This window comes from Nycticebus coucang, chromosome 18 (assembly GCF_027406575.1).
Source record: "Nycticebus coucang isolate mNycCou1 chromosome 18, mNycCou1.pri, whole genome shotgun sequence".
NCBI lineage: Eukaryota > Metazoa > Chordata > Mammalia > Primates > Lorisidae > Nycticebus > Nycticebus coucang.
The window spans coordinates 10,559,845-10,583,344 of NC_069797.1; the positions used below are offsets into that span (position 1 = coordinate 10,559,845).

General features: G+C 40.8%; 1 protein-coding gene across 5 annotated transcripts in view; it reads left to right on the forward strand.

Annotated features, from left to right (window-relative positions):
- Positions 1-23,500, forward strand: part of ULK2 (unc-51 like autophagy activating kinase 2) — a 153,698-nt gene that overhangs the window by 13,384 nt on the left and 116,814 nt on the right. For all 5 annotated transcript variants that reach the window (XR_008375478.1, XM_053568574.1, XM_053568573.1 and 2 more), the window contains exons 4-10: positions 1,643-1,675; positions 1,968-2,004; positions 5,557-5,730; positions 6,414-6,487; positions 10,701-10,802; positions 12,171-12,229; positions 14,589-14,671. Coding sequence is in view for 4 of the 5 variants with exons in the window: in XM_053568574.1 (XP_053424549.1) it covers positions 1,643-1,675; positions 1,968-2,004; positions 5,557-5,730; positions 6,414-6,487; positions 10,701-10,802; positions 12,171-12,229; positions 14,589-14,671 (562 nt within the window). In the remaining variant the exon portion in view is untranslated. The remainder of the gene's footprint in view (positions 1-1,642; positions 1,676-1,967; positions 2,005-5,556; positions 5,731-6,413; positions 6,488-10,700; positions 10,803-12,170; positions 12,230-14,588; positions 14,672-23,500) is intronic.

Here is a 23,500-nt window from a genome sequence, read left to right on the forward strand (position 1 = left end):
ATTGGGTTTTATGATGAAAACATCTGCTTCATTCATAGCAGAGATGATTTAACTCTCAGAAATAACATTTTTTATGTTTATTTTTGGTGTGAGGAGGTATTTGTTTCCTACAGACTTGACCATCCAGCTTGCTGGGAGCTAAGTGTTTTCCACCTTCTTCCTGATTTATTATAGGAGTGCTGCTGTCAGGGAAGCCAGCTGGTGGTTTGGCACTCTGTGCTGGGATCCTGCTGTGGCTCCTTGTTCCTTAGTAGGAAGTAAATGGCTTCATCATTCTTCTGAATTTCTGTACACATCTAGGGTCAAAGAATTGGGCATGGTGTATTTCAATTTTTTTTTTTTTGGTAGAGACAGAGTCTCACTTTATCGTCCTCAGTAGAGTGCTGTGGTGTCACAGCTCACAGCAACCTCCAGCTCCTGGGCTTAGGAGATTCTCTTGCCTCAGCCTCCCAAGTAGCTGGGATCACAGGCGCCCACCACAGCGTCAGGCTATTTGTTGCAGTTTGGCCAGGGCGGGTTTGAAGTGAAGTGAATTACCCTGAGTTTCTTGCAGATATAATTAGTACTCTTACAGCCAGCGTCCAGCTCTTTGGTGAATGTGGTGAGACAACTTTGTTGCAGCCACCTGTGTTGCTTCTTATTGCATTGAATTACTCTAGACTAGCTGTCCTGAGGTCCCAGTTCTGATTTCAAATCTGCATGAAGGGATTCTTTTTTATAAAATCCAGTAAAATGAATTATTATAAAAGTGAAAAAAGGCTGCTCCTGTGACTTAGTGGGTAAGGCACCAGCCACATACACCCAGGCTGGCAGGTTCAAACCCAGCCTGGGCCCGCTAAACAACAATGACAACTGCAACAAAAAAATAGCTGGGTGTTGTGGCGGGCACCTGTAGTCCCAGCTACTCTGGAGGCTGAGGCCAGAGACTCACTTAAGCCCAAGAGTTGAAGGTTGCTGTGAGCTGTGACACCAGGGCACTATACCCAGGGTGACAAAGTGAAACTCTGTCTCAAAAAATAAAAAAAGTGAAAAATAAAGGGCCTGTATGTGGACATTCCAAAGTTTTTATTTTCATTTTGCTGCTCCAAATCAACATTTTTGAAATGAAACTGTTTTCCCAAAGACCAAAAAATCCTTCCTTTTTTTAAATAAGTGGTAAATTTATCTTTTTTTGTTTGTTTGTTTTTTGAGACAGAGTCTCACTTGGTCACCCTCAGTAGGGTACCGTGGTGTCTTAGCTTACAGCAACCTCAAGACTCTTGGGCTTAATCAGTTCTCTTGCCTCAGCCTCCCAAGTGCTGGGATTACAGGCATAAGCCACTGCTCTTGGCCTAATTTATCATGGTTTTTATCTTAGATATTGGGAACTATGATTTAGGTCAATCATAACCAAATATTAGTTTCCTCCAGTTCTTTCTATGAATAGAATTGTGCATCTTGATAATTACATTAGTGATACCAAAACTTGATTTGGCTTTGGGAAGAGGAGATACTTAAATAATGGTGGGAATTTTAATTTCACTTTCTAGTGGATTTCATGATATTTTACTAGCTTAATGAACAAGTATGATATTTTTGTTAATTATCATTTTTAAATTTATGTTTAATTTTTTTTTCTAAGTGATACTTGTTTACATTTCAGGAATTACCCAACTCTGTCTTTTTGGTGATGGAGGTAAGTAGTGTACAAATTTTGTTTATTTCAAATTCCTATTGATTAATATGTGCTTTTAAATTGACAATATATTATTATTTGAAATTTTGAATGACTAAAGTTGATGCAGTTATCTAGATTCTACTAGAGGAATATAAAATTTTTTAAATTTTGATTCCATAGTTGCTATAATTTTTAGACTAGATTTACATTACAATATATACAAATTATTTTTTAATTAAAATTAACAAAATAGATTAGATTAATCTTGAATCACTGTCCTTATTTTAGTTATTTTTCTTTTATATATCAGTATTGCAATGGTGGAGACCTGGCAGATTATTTGCAAGGTAATTTTGTGTGTGTGTCAATGTTCAGCTGCTGAGTAAAGACAGTGCTGGAGTCTGTCTAATCCTGAGTGGTCCCTTGTGAAATATGTTACCCCTCTTTCCTGTACTTGTGTAAGAAACATTCAATAAATATTTGTGTTATTTGTTTAACTTGTAGTCATTTTGTTGACCAGTTGTTGTTTGTTGTGGTTCTGTTCCTAAGTTTGTGTATAAGTACTTAACCTTTTTGCGTCTCTCTCTCTGACAGAGTTTGAGAGGTGGGTCCTCTCTTCAGGAGAGAAGAAACCAAATAGAATTTCTCTCCTTCAGAAGGCTCAACTGGGTTGCTATTTGTGAACTTTTAGTCTTTCTTTTTTTTCAAAATAAAAAAAATTATAGTGAAAGAATGCATTTAAGTGAGCATTTCTTGTAATAAAAAAACCAACAACATTATAAGGGATTAAAGGTAACATTGAAATTATTTTGTCACAGAAGTAAGATTTTAATACTAGATGGTTCTTGAAATTGTGTACTCAGAATACGTTATGTAGGACATGAAGTATTCAGATCAAATTGTGTCCCTCCAAAATATTTTCTTTTAAGGCTAGCGCCTACTTGTTCACTCCTTCAAAGCTGTAAGGGAAATATACAAAAATAAATAGACTGTGGTAAAGGCACTAAGATCTCCGTGGATAGACACACAAAGGGTATGTACAGTTTACAAAACAGAAACAATATATTAAACATGTATAATTTCATTTAGTAATCAGGGAGAGTGCAAATAAAAATGAGATGTAAAAAAATCTTTAAAATACAGACTAACGGCTCTGTGCCTGTAAACGGTGGTTATGGCTCCAGCCACTTGCACTGAGGCTGGCAGGTTGGAACCTGGCCTGGGTGGGCCAAACAACATTGACAACTGCAACATAAAAATAGCCGGGTGTTGTAGCGGGTGCCTGTAGTCCCAGCTACTTGGGAGGCTGAGGCAAGAGGATCGCTTGAGCCCAAGAGTTTGAGGTTGCTGTGAGCTACAATGATAGCACAGTACTCTACCCAGGGTGACAGATCAAAAAAAAAAAATTAAAATTAAAAGATTCCTTTTAGATTTTCAAAAGGTAGGGAACAAATTCTATCAATTACAAGTTTAAAATAAAACAAATTCTAAATTAATAAATTGTAATTCAGCATTAATTATAGCAGAATATATAAATGTGGCAGCTATGGCCAAGCTTATTCTTTCAGCGTTAGCCTGCTCAAGAATTCAAAAGAGTTTTGATAGTGACAATGTCATTTAAAATGTAGAAGTTTTTGTTGTTGTTGTTTGTTTTGAGGTAGGGTCTCGCTCTGCTGTTCCTCCTAGAATTTAAATTCAATCATAGCTCACTGCAGCCTCCATCTAGGCTCAAGAGATCCTCCTGCCTCTGCCTTCAAAGTAACTGGGACAATAGGCTATCTTATCTGTATTTTGTGGAGATAAGATCTCACTATGTTCTTCTGGCTGGTCTTAAACTCCTGGGCTGAAGCAATCATCCTGCCTCCGCCTACCAAAGTGCTGGGATTACAGGCATGAGACTGTAAGAAGACTGTAAGCCTATCAATTTTAGTTGTTAAATGTAATTTAAGTAAAACATTGCAAAAATAAAGTGCTAGTAGTCAAGTTGGCCACTTACTAATATGCAGTAATAATATTGGCATCCTCAAGAAAGTAGATCTGAAAGAATGGATTCCTAATATTTAACAATGTCCATCTCCAAAGGGTGAGATTATGGAAGAGTTCTCTTTTGATTTGTTTTAGTGTATCTTGAACTTTTTTTTTTTTTACAATGAATATCAGGAAAAGAATCTCAAAGAATTAAAGAAGGAAGATAGGTTAAGAATAGCCCTCAAAGAAGAAAGTATTTGATAGTTCTTTTTCCTGTTGATAATAATTTGAGTTCTCTGTAGGAGTATTTGATAGTTTTAAAACCATGAAGATTTATTTTATCTGAAGATGTTAAAAACACACAAATGTCACTTAATGTCCTTATAATAATAAAAAATTGATTTAAAAACCATAATATTTCACTTATTCCAGGTGTTAATGTTATTTTTTCTTTTTAATGACAAATGGACAGGTTGTATAGAATACATTCTAACTTGTATAAACAGAAGTGTGTTCACAAAGGATTTAAATAGGTTTAAGTTTGATGTCTATTAAATAGGTTAAATTTATGGCTATTAAATTCTTAAAGTAAGTTTAAGGAATTACACTTGTGATTTTTAGATCCACTGTAATAAAAAGTTAATATTTGCATATTTAATACATTTGAATGTTTATGTGTCAGATAATTTTCTAGAAGTCTTTTTTTTTTAATTTGGCTGAGGCTGGGTTTGAACTCGCCACCTCTGGCATATGGGGCCGGTGCCCTACTCCTTTGAGCCACAGTCGCCGCCCCATTTTTCTAAAGTATTATTAAACATTTCATTTAATTGTTAGGTGAACCTCGTGTGGTTAGTGCCACTGTCAGCTTTTTATAGATGAGGAAGTAGGCACAGAAGGATCGTCTTCTAAGAGGGTCACACGGTAAGTGGGGAGCTGGGATTTGAGAAGAGGCAGCCTGACTCCAAATCAAGCTTTAACCAGAAAGCTGGTTTCTCTGGCATACACAGAAATACTGTAGTATTTACTGAATAATGACTACCTTCAAATGTTCATGCTATGTTTTTATTTAGTGGAAACAGGTTAAAATATTTACTCTTAAGGGAGTCTTCAGTAATGAAAGGTAATATGGTAGGGCAAGGTATTGGACAGTGAGAGGGAGAAGAGGAAAGAGAAGGTGCTGGAACCCAGCTTCCTGACAGGTGCAGGGACTGGAGTTCCCAGTGCTCTCTGGTCGGGGATTTATCCTGTTTTTAATTTGTGCTTGTGATGGTTGGAATTAAACACAGGCATTTATATCAGATGTTTGACTAATATGAAGGGGATCTTATTTTCTGGTTCATAAGAGATATTTACGTCTGTTGAGCACCTATTGTGTTCAGAGTTATTATGGGTATTGGAGGCAGTAAAAACAGAAGGCTCGGTTCCTGTGGCTCAAGTGGCGAAGGCGCCAGCCACATACACCTGAGCTGGCAAGTTTGAATCCAGCCTGGGCCCACCAAACAACAACTATGGCTGCAACCAAAAAATAGCCAGGTGTTGTGGTAGGCACCTGTAGTCCCAGCTACTTGGAAGGCGGAGGCAGAAGACTCGCTTGAGACCAGTAGTTGGAGGTTGCTGTGAGCTGTGACACCACAGCACTCTACCCAGGTTGACAGCTTGAGGCTCTGCCTCAAAAAAAAAAAAAGAACAGAAGTGAAAAGTGAAAACTGAAGATGAAAATGCATGTCACTTCTCTGTATAACAGATTGATTTAATCTATGATTTCTCCTCATAGATTTCAGTTAATACATTTATTAAAATAAAAAAGAGAATGTAAATTGCAGTTCCTTATTCCCCTTGTGGTCTTCTCCACAACACAGTTCTCTTGATGGAATATGCAGATATATTTAATTGTGTGTGCGTAAATAGTTATGTGACTTCTTTTGTACCAGCTAAAGGAACTCTCAGTGAAGATACTATCAGAGTGTTTCTGCATCAGATTGCAGCTGCCATGCGAATCCTGCACAGCAAAGGAATAATCCACAGAGATCTCAAACCACAGAACATCTTGTTGTCTTATGCCAATCGCAGAAAGTCCAGTGTCAGTGGTATTCGCATCAAAATAGGTAAACAGCCATGCATTATTTCATGAAAAGGACACATTTGAGACACAGTATTTTTAGATAATTTTAGTTTAACTTTGTTAGAAAGATGCAATTTTATTGATGCACCTGCGATTTGCCAGGTGACTGACAGCAAATTACACTATTTACAGCTCACTGTGACATAGGGATCAAAGTTCAGGCTTTGGAACTTTTCCTAGTGCTATCTCAAAATTATCTGAAACAGAATGTAGGAAAAGCAGATAAAATTCTATGTCTGGTGTCTGTATTTAAGGAGAGCTGTATTAACGAACCATTTATTATAATCAGCACTTCACGCACGGAGTCTGGTGCACCTTGGTTACCAGACTGATGTTACTCATGCCATTGCTTACTACTGTTTTTTAGCTGTTGAAATTATACTAGCTACGTTTTACATTGGTGGATAGTCTTATTCAATAAGCTGTTTATTTTTCACAGTTCTTTTTGTGCCTTCTTGGGTCTTTTTTTTTATTGTTAAATCATAGCAGTGTACATTTGTGCAATCAAGGGGTACAATGTGCTGGTTTCATATATAATCTGAAATATTCTCATCAAACTGTTTGACATAGCCTTCATGGACTTCTTGGGTCTTGAAGAGTTAATGATCTATGTTAAAAGTGAGCAGAGTTATCATTTGTCTTTCTAATTTTTATTTTGTGAAATAGCGGATTTTGGTTTTGCTCGTTACCTGCATAGTAACATGATGGCTGCTACCCTGTGTGGATCCCCAATGTACATGGTGAGTGAATCCTTGCATCCTGTGCGTTCAAAGCATGGCACTGTAAGTGCTGGAATTTAAGTATAATCCTCTTTTTCCAAGTAAGATGTGATTTTATATATAGTTTGAGCTGTTACTAATTTTTTTTTGAGACAGAGTCTCTCATTCTGTTGCCCTGGGTAGAGTGCTGTGGTGTCATAGCTCACAGCAACCTCAAACTCCTGGGCTGAAGCGATCCTCTCACCTCCATGCCCCGCTAGTCTATTTTTGGTAGAGACAGGGTCTCACTCTTTATCAGGCTGGTCTGGAACTCCTGAGCTCAAGTGATCCACTCTCCTTAGCCTCCCAAATTGTTGAGATTATAGGCATGAGCCACACTTGGCAACTAATGTTACTAATTATATTACCCATGATGTTATAATGCAGACATCTTTTGCTTTAGTGTAGTGGACTGTTAAAGTAAATCATTTTTGCCCATTTGTTTTTATTTATTTATTTTTTTAAATTTAAACCTCCTGGCTGATGATTTGCTTTTATTTTTAAAAAGATGCATTATTGGGCGGTGCCTGTGGCTCAAGGAGTAGGTCACCGGCCCCATATACTGGAGGTGGTGGGTTCAAACCCGGTCCCGGCCAAAAACTGAATAATAATAATAATAAAATTTTTAAAAAAGATGCATTATTATGGCACAAATAGCCTATTGGATTAAATCGAGAATAAAAATTTATGAAGTATAGTCTTGCTATGCTTAATGTGTACTTTTAGGAATTCTAAAAAACAAGTGGAAGTTTCTCTAATCTAAAATCAAGTTTGAGGCTGGGTGTGATGGCTCATGCCTATAATCCTAGCCCTTTGGGAGGCTGAGGCAGGAAGATAGCTTTAGCTCTTTAGCTCAAGGAGTTTGAGACCAGCCTGAGAAAGAATGAGACCCTCTCTCTACTAAAAAATAGAAAAAAACTAGCTAGACATTGTGGTGCATGCTATAGTCCCATCTACTTGGGAGACTAAGGCAGGAGGATTGCTTGAGTTCGGGATGGCTCTGAACTAGGCTAATGCCATACACTCTAGTTGCCCAGGCTCTATCTTTTTTTTTTTTTTTTTTTAGAGACAGAGTCTCACTTTATCACCCTTGGTAGAGTGCCATGACTCACAGCTCACAGCAACCTCCAACTCCTGGGTTTAGGCGATTCTCTTGCCTCAGCCTCCCCAGTAGCTGGGACTACAGGCGCCTGCCACAATGCCCAGCTATTTTTTTTGTTGCAGTTTTGGCCAGGGCTGGGTTTGAACCCACCACCATCGGTATATGGGGCCAGCGCCCTGCTCACTGAGCCACAGGCGCCGCCCTCCCAGGCTCTCTTAAAAAAATAAATTTAGGGTGGCGCCTGTGGCTCAGTCGGTAAGGCGCCGGCCCCATATACCGAGGGTGGCGGGTTCAAACCCGGCCCTGGCCAAACTGCAACCAAAAAATAGCCGGGCGTTGTGGCGGGCGCCTGTAGTCCCAACTACTCGGGAGGCTGAGGCAAGAGAATCGCTTAAGCCCAGGAGTTGGAGGTTGCTGTGAGCCGTGTGAGGCCATGGCCCTCTACCAAGGGCCATAAAGTGAGACTCTGTCTCTACAAAAAAATAAATAAATAAATAAATAAATAAATAAAATAAAATAAATTTTAAAAACTTTAAAAATATAAATAAAACCAACTTTGAGATCAAGAACAAGTTATTCGAGCCAGGTGCAGTGGCTCATGCCTGTAATCCTAGCACTCTGGGAGGTAGAGGTGGGTAGATTGCTTGAGCTCACAGGTTTGAGACCAGCCTGAGCAAGAGCAAGACCCTGTCTCTAAAAATAGCTGTGCATTGTGGTGGGTGCCTGTAATTCCAGGTTCTGGGGAGGCTGAGGCAAGAGATTATCTTGAGCCCAAGGGTTAGAGGTTGCTGTGAGCTGTGACACCATGACACTGTACTAAGAGTGACAAAGTGAGACTCTGTCTCAAAAAAACCCCCAACAAAACTAGTAATTAAAGCTCAAAAATTTTTTGTATATCAAATCTACTTTCTTTTCTTTTCTTTTTTTGAGACAGAGTCTCACTTTGTTACCCTCGGTAGGGTACCATGGCATCAGAGCTCACAGCAACCTCAAACTCTTGAGATCAAGTGATCTTCTTGCCTCAGCCTCCTGAGTGGCTGGGACTACAGGTGCCCCAATGCCTGGCTATTTTTAGAGACAGGGTCTCGATTTAGCTCAGGCTGGACTCAAACTTGTGAGCTCAGCCATTCCACCCACCTTGGCCTCCCTGAGTGCTGGATTACAGGTGTGAGCCACTGCTCCTGGCCCAAATCTACTTCCTTGATTATAATTTGTTGCTTATGTATAATAAAATTTATAATTTAATTTTAAAAACTTCTTTGTACTTGAGTATAAAATTGGTTCTGCCTTGAGAATTGAGTGCTTTGGCTGATTATGAAAGAAGTTGACCCAGTAAGAAATTTGCAGGTACAATAAATTAAAATGTTATGCTGGAGTCTCAGCGCCTGTAGAACAGTGGTTACTACACCAGCCACATATACCAATGCTGGCGGGTTCAAATCCAACCTGAGCCAGCTAAACAATAATGATAACTGCAATAAAAAATAGCTGGGCGTTGTGGTGGGTGCCTGTAGTCCCAGCTACTTGGGAGTCTGAGGCAAGAGAATCGCTTATGCCCAAGAACTTGAGGTTGCTGTGAGCTGTGAAGCCACTGCACTCTACTGAGGGTGACATAGTGAGACTTTGTCTCAAAAAAAAAAAAAGTTATGCTGGAGTTGGGCATTGTGGTGGTGCATGCCTGTAATCCCAGCTACTTGGAACTGAGGCAGAAGGATCACTTGAACCCAAGAATTTGAGACCAGCCTGGGCAACATAACAAGAGCCAATCTCTTTGAAAAAAGAAAATTATGCCTAGAAAATAAAATTTCACTATCTTTAAGTGTAACTGACATTTCCATTTAATATTTGTCCTGATTTATGGTATATTTAAAAAACAACAGTTGATGAAAGGTGGGAAAATAACTCTAACAAAGCAGAGAAATGTTTTTGTTTTTAGGACAATTTTTATTATTGTGCTTTGTATTACAGCTTTTCTATTTTAAAACCTTTTTAAATTACAGAAAAATACGGAAATACTGTAGCAAACACTGTGTCCCTACCACTCATATTTAACAAAGGTAATGTTTTGCCACATGTACCTTGGTCTTTTTTTTTTTTAGAAAGGAAATATTTGGCTCGGTGCCTGTGGTTCAAGTGGCTAAGGCGCTAGCCACATACACCTGAGCTGGCGGGTTTGAATCCAGCCCAGGCCACCAAACAACAATGACGGCTGCAACCAAAAAATAGTTGGGCGTTGTGGCGGGCGCCTGTAGTCCCAGCTACTTGGGAGGCAGAGGCAGGAGAATCGCTTGAGTCCAGGAGTTGGAGGTTGCTATGAGCTGTGATGGCACAGCACTCTACCCAGGGCAACAGCTTGAGGCTCTGTCTCAAAAAAAATAATAATAAATAAATAATAATAAAAGACCATTTAAAAAAAAGAAAGGAAATATTTCTGAGGCAGCCCAGTCCTTTTGTTCCTCTCCCTGATTCCATTGCTTGCTCTTCTACTCTCACACCCTGGGGACCTCTGTCCAGTAACTGATGTGTATTTTTCTTTATTATTGTTTCAATACTTTTACTACACTTTATATATCCATAATAATGTTGCTATAACTTGCTTCTTTTCATACATTGTTACTGAGATTTACCAGTGAATCTCTATATAGTAATGTAGTTCTAAGTTCATTACGGTATTGTTTGATTAGAAAAATATCACAATGTGTTAAGTTTTATTTTGGTAGTTTTTTTTTTCTTTTTTTTTTTTTTGTAGAGACAGAGTCTCACTTTATGGCCCTCTGTAGAGTGCCGTGGCCTCACACAGCTCACAGCAACCTCCAACTCCTGGGCTTAAGAGATTCTCTTGCCTCAGCCTCCTGAGCAGCTGGGACTACAGGTGCCCGCCACAACGCCCGGCTATTTTTTGGTTGCAGTTTGGCCGGGGCTGGGTTTGAACCCGCCACCCTTGGTATATGGGGCCGGCGCCTTACCGACTGAGCCACAGGCGCCGCCCTATTTTGGTAGTTTTTAGGAGTGTGACCATTACCAGTTAGTTAATATCTACTTACTGATTACATAAATAACGTAATGCATATCTCTTGAATTTATTATACTCAGGCTCCTGAGGTTATCATGTCTCAACATTATGATGCCAAGGCAGACTTGTGGAGCATAGGAACAGTGATATATCAATGCCTCGTAGGAAAGCCACCTTTTCAGGTAAACTGACTTTTTTCCTTACGTCCTCAGTTTTGGGATCTTCTCATTGTACAGTTGCCTTTGACTTATAAAATGAGCACTTTGAAAGCAGTGTTTCGGCTCCTTTGTGAATTACTTTCATTTTGTTACAGGCAAAAACTGCTGTAGTGAGCCCGAATATCTTTTGCTTTTTTCCTTTTATCTACCTGACCTCTCCAGTGGACTTCCATGAAGCCTGTTTTGCAGGGTAGTGAAAACTAGTGAGGGTCAGAGCTATCCTGGTGGGAAATGGGATTGAACAGTTCCATCAGCGCTTCCTGTTGAGCCTGGTTCTGAGGTCCCGGAATCCACATCTGGGGAGATCACTGGTGACTGTGTCTCCACCTCTTATCCCTGACACTGCTGGATGGGTCTTTCCTCCTCTCCTCTCCCCTAACATCCTGTCAAGAAGTAGAGTATAATCATGATGATTTATCTTGAGTTCATATTGCCACGTTATAATTTTTTTGTTACAAAAAAGATCTTTGAATCCAAAAACTGGAACAAAGTGAAATTATTTGCCCAAGAGGGTATTAAAAAAAATAGATGACAGATCTAGGTTAAATACTTATTCTCCCAATTTAGTGTGTAGAGGAGGCTTCAGTAATTTGGCAGCTCTTGATAAGGACTCTACCTGTTGCTATGGAGAGACTGAATTAGCAGTACACAAAGTTCTTCCCTTTGAATTCCTTTAAGGTCCTAAGGTAAAATACACCTGGATTTTATACAATGTAACACACCTATTGGGTAGGCCGTGTAACTTAGTGGCTTTATGACAATTTTTATTGTTGTGTTTTGCATTGTAGCTTTTTTTTTTTTTTTGGTAGAGACAGAGTCTCACATTATGGCCCTCAGTAGAGTGCCTCACACAGCTCACAGCAACCTCCAACTCCTGGGCTTCAGCGATTCCCTTGCCTCAGCCTCCCAAGTAGCTGGGACTACAGGCGCCTGCCACAACACCCGGCTATTTTTTGGTTGCACTTTGGCCGGGGCCAGGTTCGAATCCATCACCCTCGGTATATGGGGCCAGTGCCCTACCGACTGAGCCACAGGCGCCGCCCGCATTGTAGCTTTTCTATCATAAAACCTTTTTAAATTACAGGTCCTTTTCTGAGTTTCAGGTCCCTCTGAGGGTCTGACCTCAAAAGATGCATCCTACTCAGATGTATAGAATTTTCATAGTTTCATAGTTACTGTTGAGTTCCTAATGCCCAACTATGGTTCATTCAGCAATCCACGTCTTTCAAGTTCAGAATCTCTATTGTATAGCAAGAATATGAGTGTCAATCATGATTTGGAAGTTTTGCCCCATTGTGTAGGAAATTAAACCTTTTTTTTTTTTTTTAATAGGCCAATAGTCCTCAAGACTTAAGGATGTTTTATGAAAAAAACAGGAGCTTAATGCCTAGGTATGTGTTTAGATTACACTGGGATTTTACTATTGTCACCATGGTGTCGTTTATTTGAACTCTGTGTGTTTTGTATACTTCCATTATTGGTTCCTTTTTCTGTTGACAGAAACGTGCGCACGTTTGTTATAATAAGAAATCAGAGAATGACTGCCACATCTTAGGTACCTGGGTAGTGTTGCACCATTTTCTTCCTTTTTTAAAATGTAAAGTAAATTTAAAGTAAAATCATAGAAGTTATATATATTCCTTTTGTGGGGCAATGTAAACAGAATAAATGTACAGAAATTAGAAAATAAAATTTCTGCTAGGCTTTGCTCTTTTATTAGGAATAACAAGAGTTTGCTTTGTATCTTTCCAGATTTTTTTTGGTGGGATTTAAACACGTGATTCCTTCTTTTTTTTTTTTTTTTTTGTGCTGATTGTGCTTTGTAAGAGTGCCTGTTTATGTGTATATTTATACACCTATGTGTAATTTAAACAAAGTACATCATACTTTGTGAATTTGTGAACTTAACTCTTGTTTTTTACTCATAGATAATACTCAATAACAAGGAAGTGCTGCATTCTTTTGAATGGCTGTATAAAGTCTCATATTTATTTATTTATTTTTTTTTGTAGAGACAGAGTCTCACTTTATGGCCCTTGGTAGAGTGCCGTGGACTCACACAGCTCACAGCAACCTCCAACTCCTGGGCTTAAGCAATTCTCTTGCCTCAGCCTCCCGAGTAGCTGGGACTACAGGCATCCGCCACAACGCCTGGCTATTTTTTGGTTGCAGTTTGGCCAGGGCCGGGTTTGAACCCGCCACCCTCGGTATATGGGGCTGGCGCCTTACCGACTGAGCCATAGGTGCCGCCCTAAAGTCTCATATTTAAAAGTACTACACTGTATTTAATCAGATCTCTGTTCTTACTTTTTTTTTTTTTTGAGAGTGAGTCTCACCATGTCGCCCGCGATAGAGTGCTTTGGCGTCACAGCTCACAGCAACCTCAAGTTCTTGGGCTTAGGTGATTCTCTTGCCTCAGCCTCCCAAGTAGCTGGGACTACAGGCACCCACCACAACACCCAGCTATTTTTTGATTATAGTTGTCATTGTTGTTCGGCAGGCCCAGGCTGGGATTGAACCCACCAGCCTCGGTGTATGTGGCCTGCGCCCTACCCACTGAGCTACGAGTGCCACCACTGTTTTCACTTTTTGATCACTACTAAAAAGATTTAGTGAAGAATGTGTGTGTATACCTTTATGCATGTGTGCATTTTTTTAGAATGGACCGCTAGAAATGAAATTGCTGGACTGAACATTACACTTTTCAAATAGGCTGTCCCAGTTAATACAGCAGGATAAGAGAGTGCTCCTTTCCCCTCATTTTTACCAACAAGGAATGTTATCAGATTGGATGCCTCACAAATGGAGGTGAAGCAGATAGCTATTAATTTAATTTGTATTGTTCTCTTTGTTAGTGAAATTGGCTCTTTTTTTTACCTAGTATCTATTTGTACTTTATATTCTGTAAGTTGTAAATTCCTATTACTAAACTCGTTTCACTGTTACCTTGTCGTTTTCATCTTGGATGTTAGGAAGTTGTATTAATTCTCATTTGTATTTAAGCTCTGCCCTTTTCTGCACAGAATTGGAGGTGGCTGTTTTTCTGATAGTGAACTTTATACCAACTATTGTGCAAAGTTGGAATTGTGTTAAGGTCATCTGGCTTCTGAAGTGCTGTATTCCTGCAGATACTAAAGCAGACAATTATAAGCACGGTATAGGAATCTTCTCAAATAGATGCTGTTTTTCAAAGGCAGTTGTTCAATGCTTTTTTTCTTCTTTAAAGTATGAGGCTTACCGTGGTCTTCTTGCTATAAATGTAGTTACAGTAGATCCTCCATAGTTGGCCCCTCCCTGCATTGACCACCTCCATAAGTTGACCTACTTTTCACAGATTGGACATGCCCCACATGGATGTATCAGCACAGTAGGCCTGGTTCCCTATGTTGACCAGTTTGTTATAGTCTCTTGGGTGGTCAATTTACAGAGGTTCCACTGTATTTGTGAAACTTCATATACACTTTCATTTATCATACTGTAGGCAAAAGTAATGTAGTTAGTACATACAGAGGGTGCCAAAAAAAATACATACGTTTTAAGAAAAGAAAGAACTGTGATAAAATTATAATATTCAAGTCATATTTGACTTCTGCAATTATAAGGATAACAGCTACAATATACAAGACAACAAACATCATCAGTACATACGTTTGTTACTTTCTTACAATTTGTATACAGATTTTTGGCACGCTCTGTATAAACTCAACCACTTATGTTGTTTTGGTGTTTTTTTTTTTTCCTTTCCCTCAGTATTCCCAGAGAAACATCACCTTATTTGGCTAATCTTCTTTTGGGTTTGCTTCAGAGAAACCAAAAAGATAGAATGGACTTCGGTAAGAAATTGTTTCAAATTTTGCATGCTTTTCTAATTTTATTTTTATATATGCTGAAAAGATACTATGGAGATTTCAGAAGAAAAATTAAGTCAATTTCATTTTTATTTTTCTTTAATTCCTTTACTATTTTTGTAAATGTTCATTGAATGCTTACTATGTTCTAGGCATTGGAGATAGAGTAATAAAGTATCTATTCCTATAGCATATATTCTAGTGGGAGAGACTCAATAAACAATTTAGAAACTATAATTGCATGTTATATTAGAAAGAACTGCAAACTATGGGGAAAAATAAAGGTGGAATAGAAATGGCGCCTGTGGCTCAGTGAGTAGGGCGCTGACCCCATATACCGAGGGTGGCGGGTTCAAACCCAGCCCCGGCTGAACTGCAACCAAAAAATAGCCGGGCGTTGTGGCGGGCGCCTGTAGTCCCAGCTGCTCGGGAGGCTGAAGCAAGAGAATCGCGTAAGCCCAAGAGCTGGAGGTTGCTATGAGTCCTGTGACATCATGGCACTCTACTGAAGGCGGTAAAATGAGACTCTGTCTCTACAAAAAAAAAAAAAAAAAGGGGGATGGTGGAGGTAGGGAAATTTTAAATAAGGTAGTCAAGTGAACACGTTACTGAGAAAATGACATTTAGACAAAGACTTGATTGCCCTGCAGTGAGAATGAGCCCCATGGATGTCTGTGGGAAGAGCTCTTCAGGCAGAGTGAATAGCTAGGACAAATGGTGAGAACTGGGAGCATACATGTAAGTTTTTTTTTTTTTTTTTTTTGGCCAGGGTGAGTTTGAACCCGCCACCTCCAGTATATGGAGCTGGCACCCTACTCCTTTGCGCTAGAGGCACTGCCCCTTTACATTTGTAAGCTTAAGGGGCAACTGGAAGGCCAGTTAAAGACTTGCAGTTTTCCTCAAAGTGTAACTGGAGCGGTTGGAGTGTTTTGAGCAGAAGAAAAATGGTCTGACTAATGTTTTATAAAGGATCATTCTGGTTGCTTCTTGAAAATAGACTGTACTGTTTATTGAGTTATTTTCTTAATGATTGCTGTAAGGATTACAATATGCTTAATTTATCACTCTCTATACAAATATTAGTTGTAGGGCGGTGCCTGTGGCTCAGTCGGTAAGGTGCCGGCCCCATATACAGAGGGTGACGGGTTCAAACCCGGCCCCAGCCAAACTGCAACCAAAAAATAGCCGGGCGTTGTGGCGGGCGCCTGTAGTCCCAGCTACTCTGGAAGCTGAGGCAAGACAATCGCTTAAGCCCAGGAGTTGGAGGTTGCTGTGAGCTGTGTGAGGCCATGGCACTCTACCGAGGGCCATAAAGTGAGACCCTGTCTCTACAAAAACAAACAAACAAACAAACAAATATTAGTTGTATATTATTAAAACATAGAAATGTGGGGCGGTGCCTGTGGTTCAGTGAGTAGGGCGCCAGCCCCACATAATGAGGGCAGCAGGTTCGAACCCGGCCCCAGCCAAACTGCAACAAAAAATAGCCAGGCGTCGTGGCAGGCACCTATAGTCCCAGCAACTCAGGAGGCTGAGGCAAGAGAATCGCCTAAGCCCAGGAGTTGGAGGTTGCTGAGAGTTTGATGCCACGGCACTACCGAGGGTGACAAAGTGAGACTCTGTCTCCAAACAAAAACAAAAACAACATAGAAACATTTTCTTCCAATATAGCTTTATTCCTCCTCCCTTTTTGCCATTATACACATATTATGTCTATATCGTAATCTCAGTGATACAGTATCAGCTATTGCTTTGTACAATTTTAGGTCTTTTTAAAAAGTTAGAAGATGGGTGGCACCTGTGGCTCAAGGAGTAGGGTGCTGGCCCCATATACTGGGGGTGGCGAGTTCAAGCCCGGCCCTGGCCCAAACTGCAAAAAAAAATAGGAGAAGAAAGGAGAAAAGATGTATTTACAGGGCCTCTGTCAGCCTGTATGATCGCCATTTCTGGTGTTCTTTTCGTATTATAGATTCAAGTGGCTGTTTGTGTCATTTTTGAATCCAGTACAATTCCATTCTTCTTCCTTTGTGCTATCATTATCATATGTATTAATCTTTATATGATATAAGGCAAACAACATTATTATTATTATATGCAATTATCTTTGAAATCAGTTAAGAGAAAAACATATGACATACTGTCTTTTATATTAATAACTATGTAATTACTAGTGCTCTTTATATAGATTCTCTCAAAATCTTCATTTATTTGGGAATGTCTTTATTTCACCTTTATTTGAAAAGAATGGTTTTGGAGGTCACTGCTGGGATGTTGTGCCCATTCCTACCCATTTTGGAGTGTAATATTGCTTGATAAAAAAACAAAGAAAGGATAGGAGGCAATCGCGGTGGCCAGAGAGGTGGCTGCATACCCTGGGCCAAGCCAGCATCCGATTGCCGCAGGGGGTGCATCAGGGTCCATCCCTCCCTAACGCCCGAATTGGAGCTGGTCGGACATTTCTTGCTGGTGCGTGTCCTCAGCCAGGCTTCCACTTTTTGCCTTCAAAAAATTAGAAAGGCACTGGGAGACAAGATGGCGGACTGAAGCCAGCTTTCAACAAAGGCTCCCGTCCAGAAGGAGAGTTAAGGGACAGGAATTTAGTAAGTATCCTGGTGGACTTGAGGCCCACCAAGAGAGAAGGCTGAAGAACGCACATCAACACCGCTGAGGCAAGTTGTGATCACAAGGACGCAAACAAAAGGTACAAAATCCACCACCAAGCGGACGGGAGTCCCCCTCCCCCATGAGACCGGCTCTAGAGCCCCACAATTGGACAAGCGGGCAGAAATTAAAGGCCCTCCCACTACACTCCACGGGAGAGACCTTCTAAAAACTGGACCTACCTCCCCTACTGGGGTGCCGTGGCGTTCTCCTGCCGGACATAGGGCTGAATAAAACTTTGGGAATCCTTTGCCGGCAACCCTGAATCCCCGGCGCTCCCCTCCCGCCCACTGAGGTCTGGAGGCCTGTCCCCCAGGACTTCGGATCCTTGGGTGATTTCTCAAGGGGAGTGGACAGTCCCCGAGTTGCGACTGGTCAGCATTGACTCTGAGGCGCGCCGAGTGAGGAGAGGGCACCGGGCTGAGGGGGAGTCACACCTCGCGGCACTTCCCTGCGGTGCAGTGCAGCAACCCTCCCCAGGCATACGGGGCCCAAGACTGAGTCAGACTCTGGCCTCCCCGCTGAGAGCTGAGAACCCCTACTCTCACTTGGGGTCTGAGGGCCTATCCCCCAGGAGTTCGGCTCCTTGGGTGATTTCTCGAGGGGAGTGCACAGTGCCTGAGCTGCGTCAGGTCAGCGCTGACTCTGGGACACGTGAGCGAGGAGAGGGCACTCTGCTGAGGGGAAATCAAGCCTTGGCGGCACTTCCCTGTGGTGCAGTGCAGGAGCCCTCCCCGGACCGTAGTATTGCGTGAAACTGAATGAAACTCTAGCTTCCCCCCGCCCCATTCCCAATCGGGGTCTGGGGGCCCATCCCCCAAGAGTTCTGATTCTTGGGGGATCTCTTAAGGGGTGTGGACCCAGCACAAACTGCGGCCGCTCAGTGCTGACTCTGGGGCGCGGGACAGAGGAGAAAAGGGTCGCCTGAGTGCCCACACCAGAGCAGCAGTTCCCTGGAGGTAGATCAACAGCCGTTTTTTCTTTAACGGCAGAAGGCTCACTTCTGGATATTCTGAGGCCACACCCCCTGTCTCCCTGGGCAACCAGAGGAGGCCACCGGTGACACAGCTCACAAACCCGGAAGCCTCCAGGGAGGGGCCGACCCAGAGAGGTGTTCAGACGCAATTCTCCAGCAGCAAAGACGTTTGAACTCAAAACAGCCCGTCTCCTGTAGGCCACGACAGGAACAGAGACAGAACCTCACAAAGTTGTCTGTTCTGTTCTGTTCTGTTAGCAGCATGCATCAGGGACGGGGCTAAGCCTGAGTGAACACCTCCTTCCCATCACCTGCATCAAACACTCAAAGATGTCAGGCCCCATCTCCTCCTGCTAGATAGCGGCAGTCTGCGGGGGCCTGGCAGACTTCCTTGCGATTCAGGCAGGTGCAAACCCCTGGAGTGTCTGTTCACTGCAGGCAACTGGGTTAGCCATCTGCAGAGATACCAGTGACTGGGTCCGACGGAGGGGCAAAGTGGTGAAGGAGACGTCAACCTTCCCAGACTGCTCTGTTTGCTGGGTGGCTCCTCCTGACTCCACGCTGCACTGGGGTGAGCTGTGTCAGAGGACTCACCAGGCCCCTGTGATCCAGTTCCCAGAGACCTCTTGAACCCTTCCACCCGAGACAAGTGCCGATTGAGACAGTTGATTCGGACCTTTTGAACTGGGCTAATAGACTGAGGACTCTTCAGGCGTGCCCTGGGTGTGCGATTGTAGGAAGGTTTGATTCTCCTTTTCCAACTGGGGCCAGAGGTGGGCAGGCGGGGTGACTTAATTGCTGATTTTTCCACACAGCTGAGACTTCAAGCCAGAGTAGAAGTTGCAATAGGATCGAACAGAAACCAGCTGAAAACAAGACAGAACCACTTTGCTCCACCACACCAGACAGGGCCCCAGTTTCTCAGGCCACAACACTGTACGGGCCCTCGATAAAACCCCAGGGGAAAAACCAAAGGGAGTAAACCATGGGGCGGAATCAGCGGAAAAACTCTGGTAACATGAATAACCAGAATAGATCAACCCCCCCAAGAAAAGATACGGCAGATGTGATTGAAGATCCCATTCATAAACAACTGGCTGAGATGTCAGAAGTCGAATTCAGAATTTGGTTTGCAGACAAGATTAATAAAATGGAATTAGGAATTCGAGGAGAAATTCAAAAATTGTCTCAAGAATTTAACGAATTTAAAGACAAAACCACCAAAGACTTAGACACACTGAAACAAGAACTTACAGCCCTCAAAGATATGAAAAATACAGTAGAATCCCTCAGTAACAGAATGGAGCAAGCAGAAGAAAGGATTTCTGACATTGAAGATAAAGTCTTCGAACGCTCCCAATCTCTCAAAGAGGAAGAGAAATGGAGAGCAAAAACGGATCACTCACTCAGAGAGCTCTCAGATAATTCGAAAAAAAACAACATAAGGGTTATAGGAATTTCGGAGAACGATGAAGTGGCTGCCAAGGACACAGAGGCCCTTCTACATGAAATTATGAAAGAAAATTTTCCAGACATGCCTAGAGAATCTGAAATTCAGATAGCAGACAGCTTCAGAACCCCAGCACGATTCAACCCCAATAAGCCATCTCCCAGACATATCATAATTAGCTTCACTAAAGTTAACATGAAAGAGAAGATTCTCAAAGCAACCCGGCGAAAGAAAACTATAACGTACAAAGGTAAGAATATTAGAATAACTGCAGATCTCTCTGCTGAAACTTTTCAAGCAAGAAGAGGCTGGTCATCAACTTTTAATCTCCTAAAGCAAAAAAACTTTCAACCCAGGATCTTGTATCCAGCTAAACTGAGTTTCATCTATGATGGAGAAATTAAATACTTCAATGACATTCATATGTTGAAAAAATTTGCCATAAGTAAACCAGCTCTTCAGGATGTTCTCAGACCTATCCTCCACAATGACCAACCCAATCCTATACCACAAAAGTAAACTCACTCAGAATCTTCGGATCAAACTCCAACTTCCACACTGGCGAAAGGATTAAAAATGTCCACTGGACCTTTGAAAAACTCGATACCCAAAATTCCACCAGACTTATCAATACTCTCCATCAATGTGAATGGCTTAAACTGTCCTCTAAAGAGGCATAGGTTAGCTGACTGGATACAAAAACTCAAGCCAGATATTTGTTGCATACAAGAGTCACATCTCAACTTAAAAGACAAATACAGACTCAGGGTGAAAGGATGGTCATCCATATTTCAGGCAAATGGTAATCAGAAAAAAGCAGGTGTTGCAATTTTATTTGCAGATACAGTAGGCTTTAAACCATCAAAAGTAAGGAAGGACAAGAATGGTCACTTCATATTTGTTAAGGGTAATACTCAATATGACGAGATCTCAATTATTAATATCTATGCACCCAACCAGAATGCACCTCAATTTATAAGAGAAACTCTAACAGACATGAGTAACTTGATTTCCTCCAGCTCCATAATCGTCGGAGATTTCAACACTCCCTTGGCAGTGTTGGATCGATCCTCCAGAAAGAAGCTGAGCAAAGAAATCTTAGATTTAAACCTAACCATCCAATATTTAGATTTAGCAGACATCTACAGAACATTTCATCCCAACAAAACTGAATACACATACTTCTCATCAGCCCACGGAACTTACTCCAAAATTGATCACATTTTAGGTCACAAGTCTAACCTCAGTAAATTTAAAGGAATAGAAATTATTCCATGCATCTTCTCGGACCATCATGGAATAAAACTTGAATTGAGTAACAACAGGAATCTGCATACCCATACAAAAACATGGAAGTTAAATAACCTTATGCTGAATGATAGCTGGGTCAGAGATGAGATTAAGAAAGAAATCACCAATTTTTTGGAACAAAATGACAATGAAGACACAAGCTATCAGAACCTCTGGGACACTGCAAAGGCAGTTCTAAGAGGGAAATTTATAGCACTGCAAGCCTTCCTCAAGAGAACGGAAAGAGAGGAAGTTAACAACTTAATGGGACATCTCACGCAACTGGAAAAGGAAGAACATTCCAACCCCAAACCCAGTAGAAGAAAAGAAATAACCAAAATTAGAGCAGAATTAAATGAAATTGAAAACAAAAGAATAATACAACAGATCAATAAATCAAAAAGCTGGTTTTTTGAAAAGGTCAATAAAATAGATAAACCTCTGGCCAACTTAATCAGGAAAAAAAGAGTAAAATCTCTAATATCATCAATCAGAAACAACAAAGACGAAATAACCACAGACTCATCAGAAATCCAAAAAATCCTTAATGAATATTACAAGAAACTTTATTCTCAGAAATATGAAAATCTGAAGGAAATAGACCGATACTTGGAAGCACGCCACCTTCCAAGACTTAACGAGAATCAAGTGGAAATGTTGAACAGACCCATATCAAGTTCAGAAATAGCATCAACTATACAAAACCTCCCTAAAAAGAAAAGCCCGGGACCAGATGGTTTCACGTCAGAATTCTACCAAACCTTTAAAGAGGAATTAGTACCTATATTACTCAACCTGTTCCAAAAGGTAGAAAAAGAAGGAAGACTACCCAACACGTTCTATGAAGCAAACATCACCCTGATCCCCAAACCAGGAAAAGACCCAACAAGAAAAGAAAATTATAGACCAATATCACTAATGAATATAGATGCAAAAATATTCAACAAGATCCTAACAAACAGAATCCAACAACACATCAAACAAATTATACATCATGACCAAGTTGGTTTTATCCCAGGGTCTCAAGGCTGGTTCAATATACGTAAATCTATAAATGTAATTCAGCACATAAACAAATTAAAAAACAAAGACCATATGATTCTCTCAATTGATGCAGAAAAAGCTTTTGATAATATCCAGCATCCCTTCATGATCAGAACACTCAAGAAAATTGGTCTAGAAGGGACTTTTCTTAAACTGATAGAGGCTATCTACAGCAAACCCACAGCCAATATCATATTGAATGGAGTTAAATTGGAATCATTTCCACTCAGATCAGGAACCAGACAAGGCTGCCCATTGTCTCCATTGCTTTTCAACATTGTAATGGAAGTTTTAGCCACCGCAATTAGGGAAGAAAAGGCGATCAAGGGTATCCATATAGGGTCAGAAGAGATCAAACTCTCGCTCTTCGCAGATGATATGATTGTGTATCTGGAAAACACTAGGGACTCTACTACAAAACTCCTAGAAGTGATCAAGGAGTACAGCAGCGTCTCAGGTTACAAAATCAACATTCATAAATCGGTAGCCTTTATATACACCAACAACAGTCAAATTGAAAAAGCAGTTAAGGACTCTATCCCATTCACAGTAGTGCCAAAGAAGATGAAATATTTGGGAATTTACCTAACAAAAGACGTGAAAGATCTCTATAAAGAGAACTATGAAACTCTAAGAAAAGAAATAGCGGAAAATGTTAACAAATGGAAAAACATACCATGCTCATGGCTAGGAAGAATCAACATTATCAAAATGTCCATACTACCCAAAGCAATATATAATTTCAACGCACTCCCTATTAAAGCTCCACTGTCATATTTTAAAGATCTTGAAAAAACATTACTTCGTTTTATATGGAATCAGAAAAAACCTCGAATAGCCAAGACATTACTCAGAAATAAAAACAAAACAGGAGGAATCACACTACCAGACCTCAGACTTTACTACAAATCGATAGTGATCAAAACAGCATGGTATTGGCACAAAAACAGAGAAGTAGATATCTGGAATAGAATAGAGAACCAAGAGATGAATCCAGCTACTTACCGCTATTTGATTTTTGACAAGCCAATTAAAAACATTCAGTGGGGAAAAGATTCCCTATTTAACAAATGGTGCTAAAAAAAAAAAAAACAAAAACAAATGGTGCTGGGTGAACTGGCTGGCAACCTGCAGAAGACTGAAATTGGACCCACACCTTTCACCATTAACTAAGATAGACTCTCATTGGATTAAAGATTTAAACTTAAGACATGAAACTATAAAAATACTAGAGGAGAATGCAGGGAAAACCCTTGAAGAAATTGGTCTGGGTGAGTATTTCATGAGGAGAACCCCCCGGGCAATTGAAGCAGCTTCAAAAATACACTACTGGGACTTGATCAAACTAAAAAGCTTCTGCACAGCTAAGAACACAGTAAGCAGAGCAAGCAGA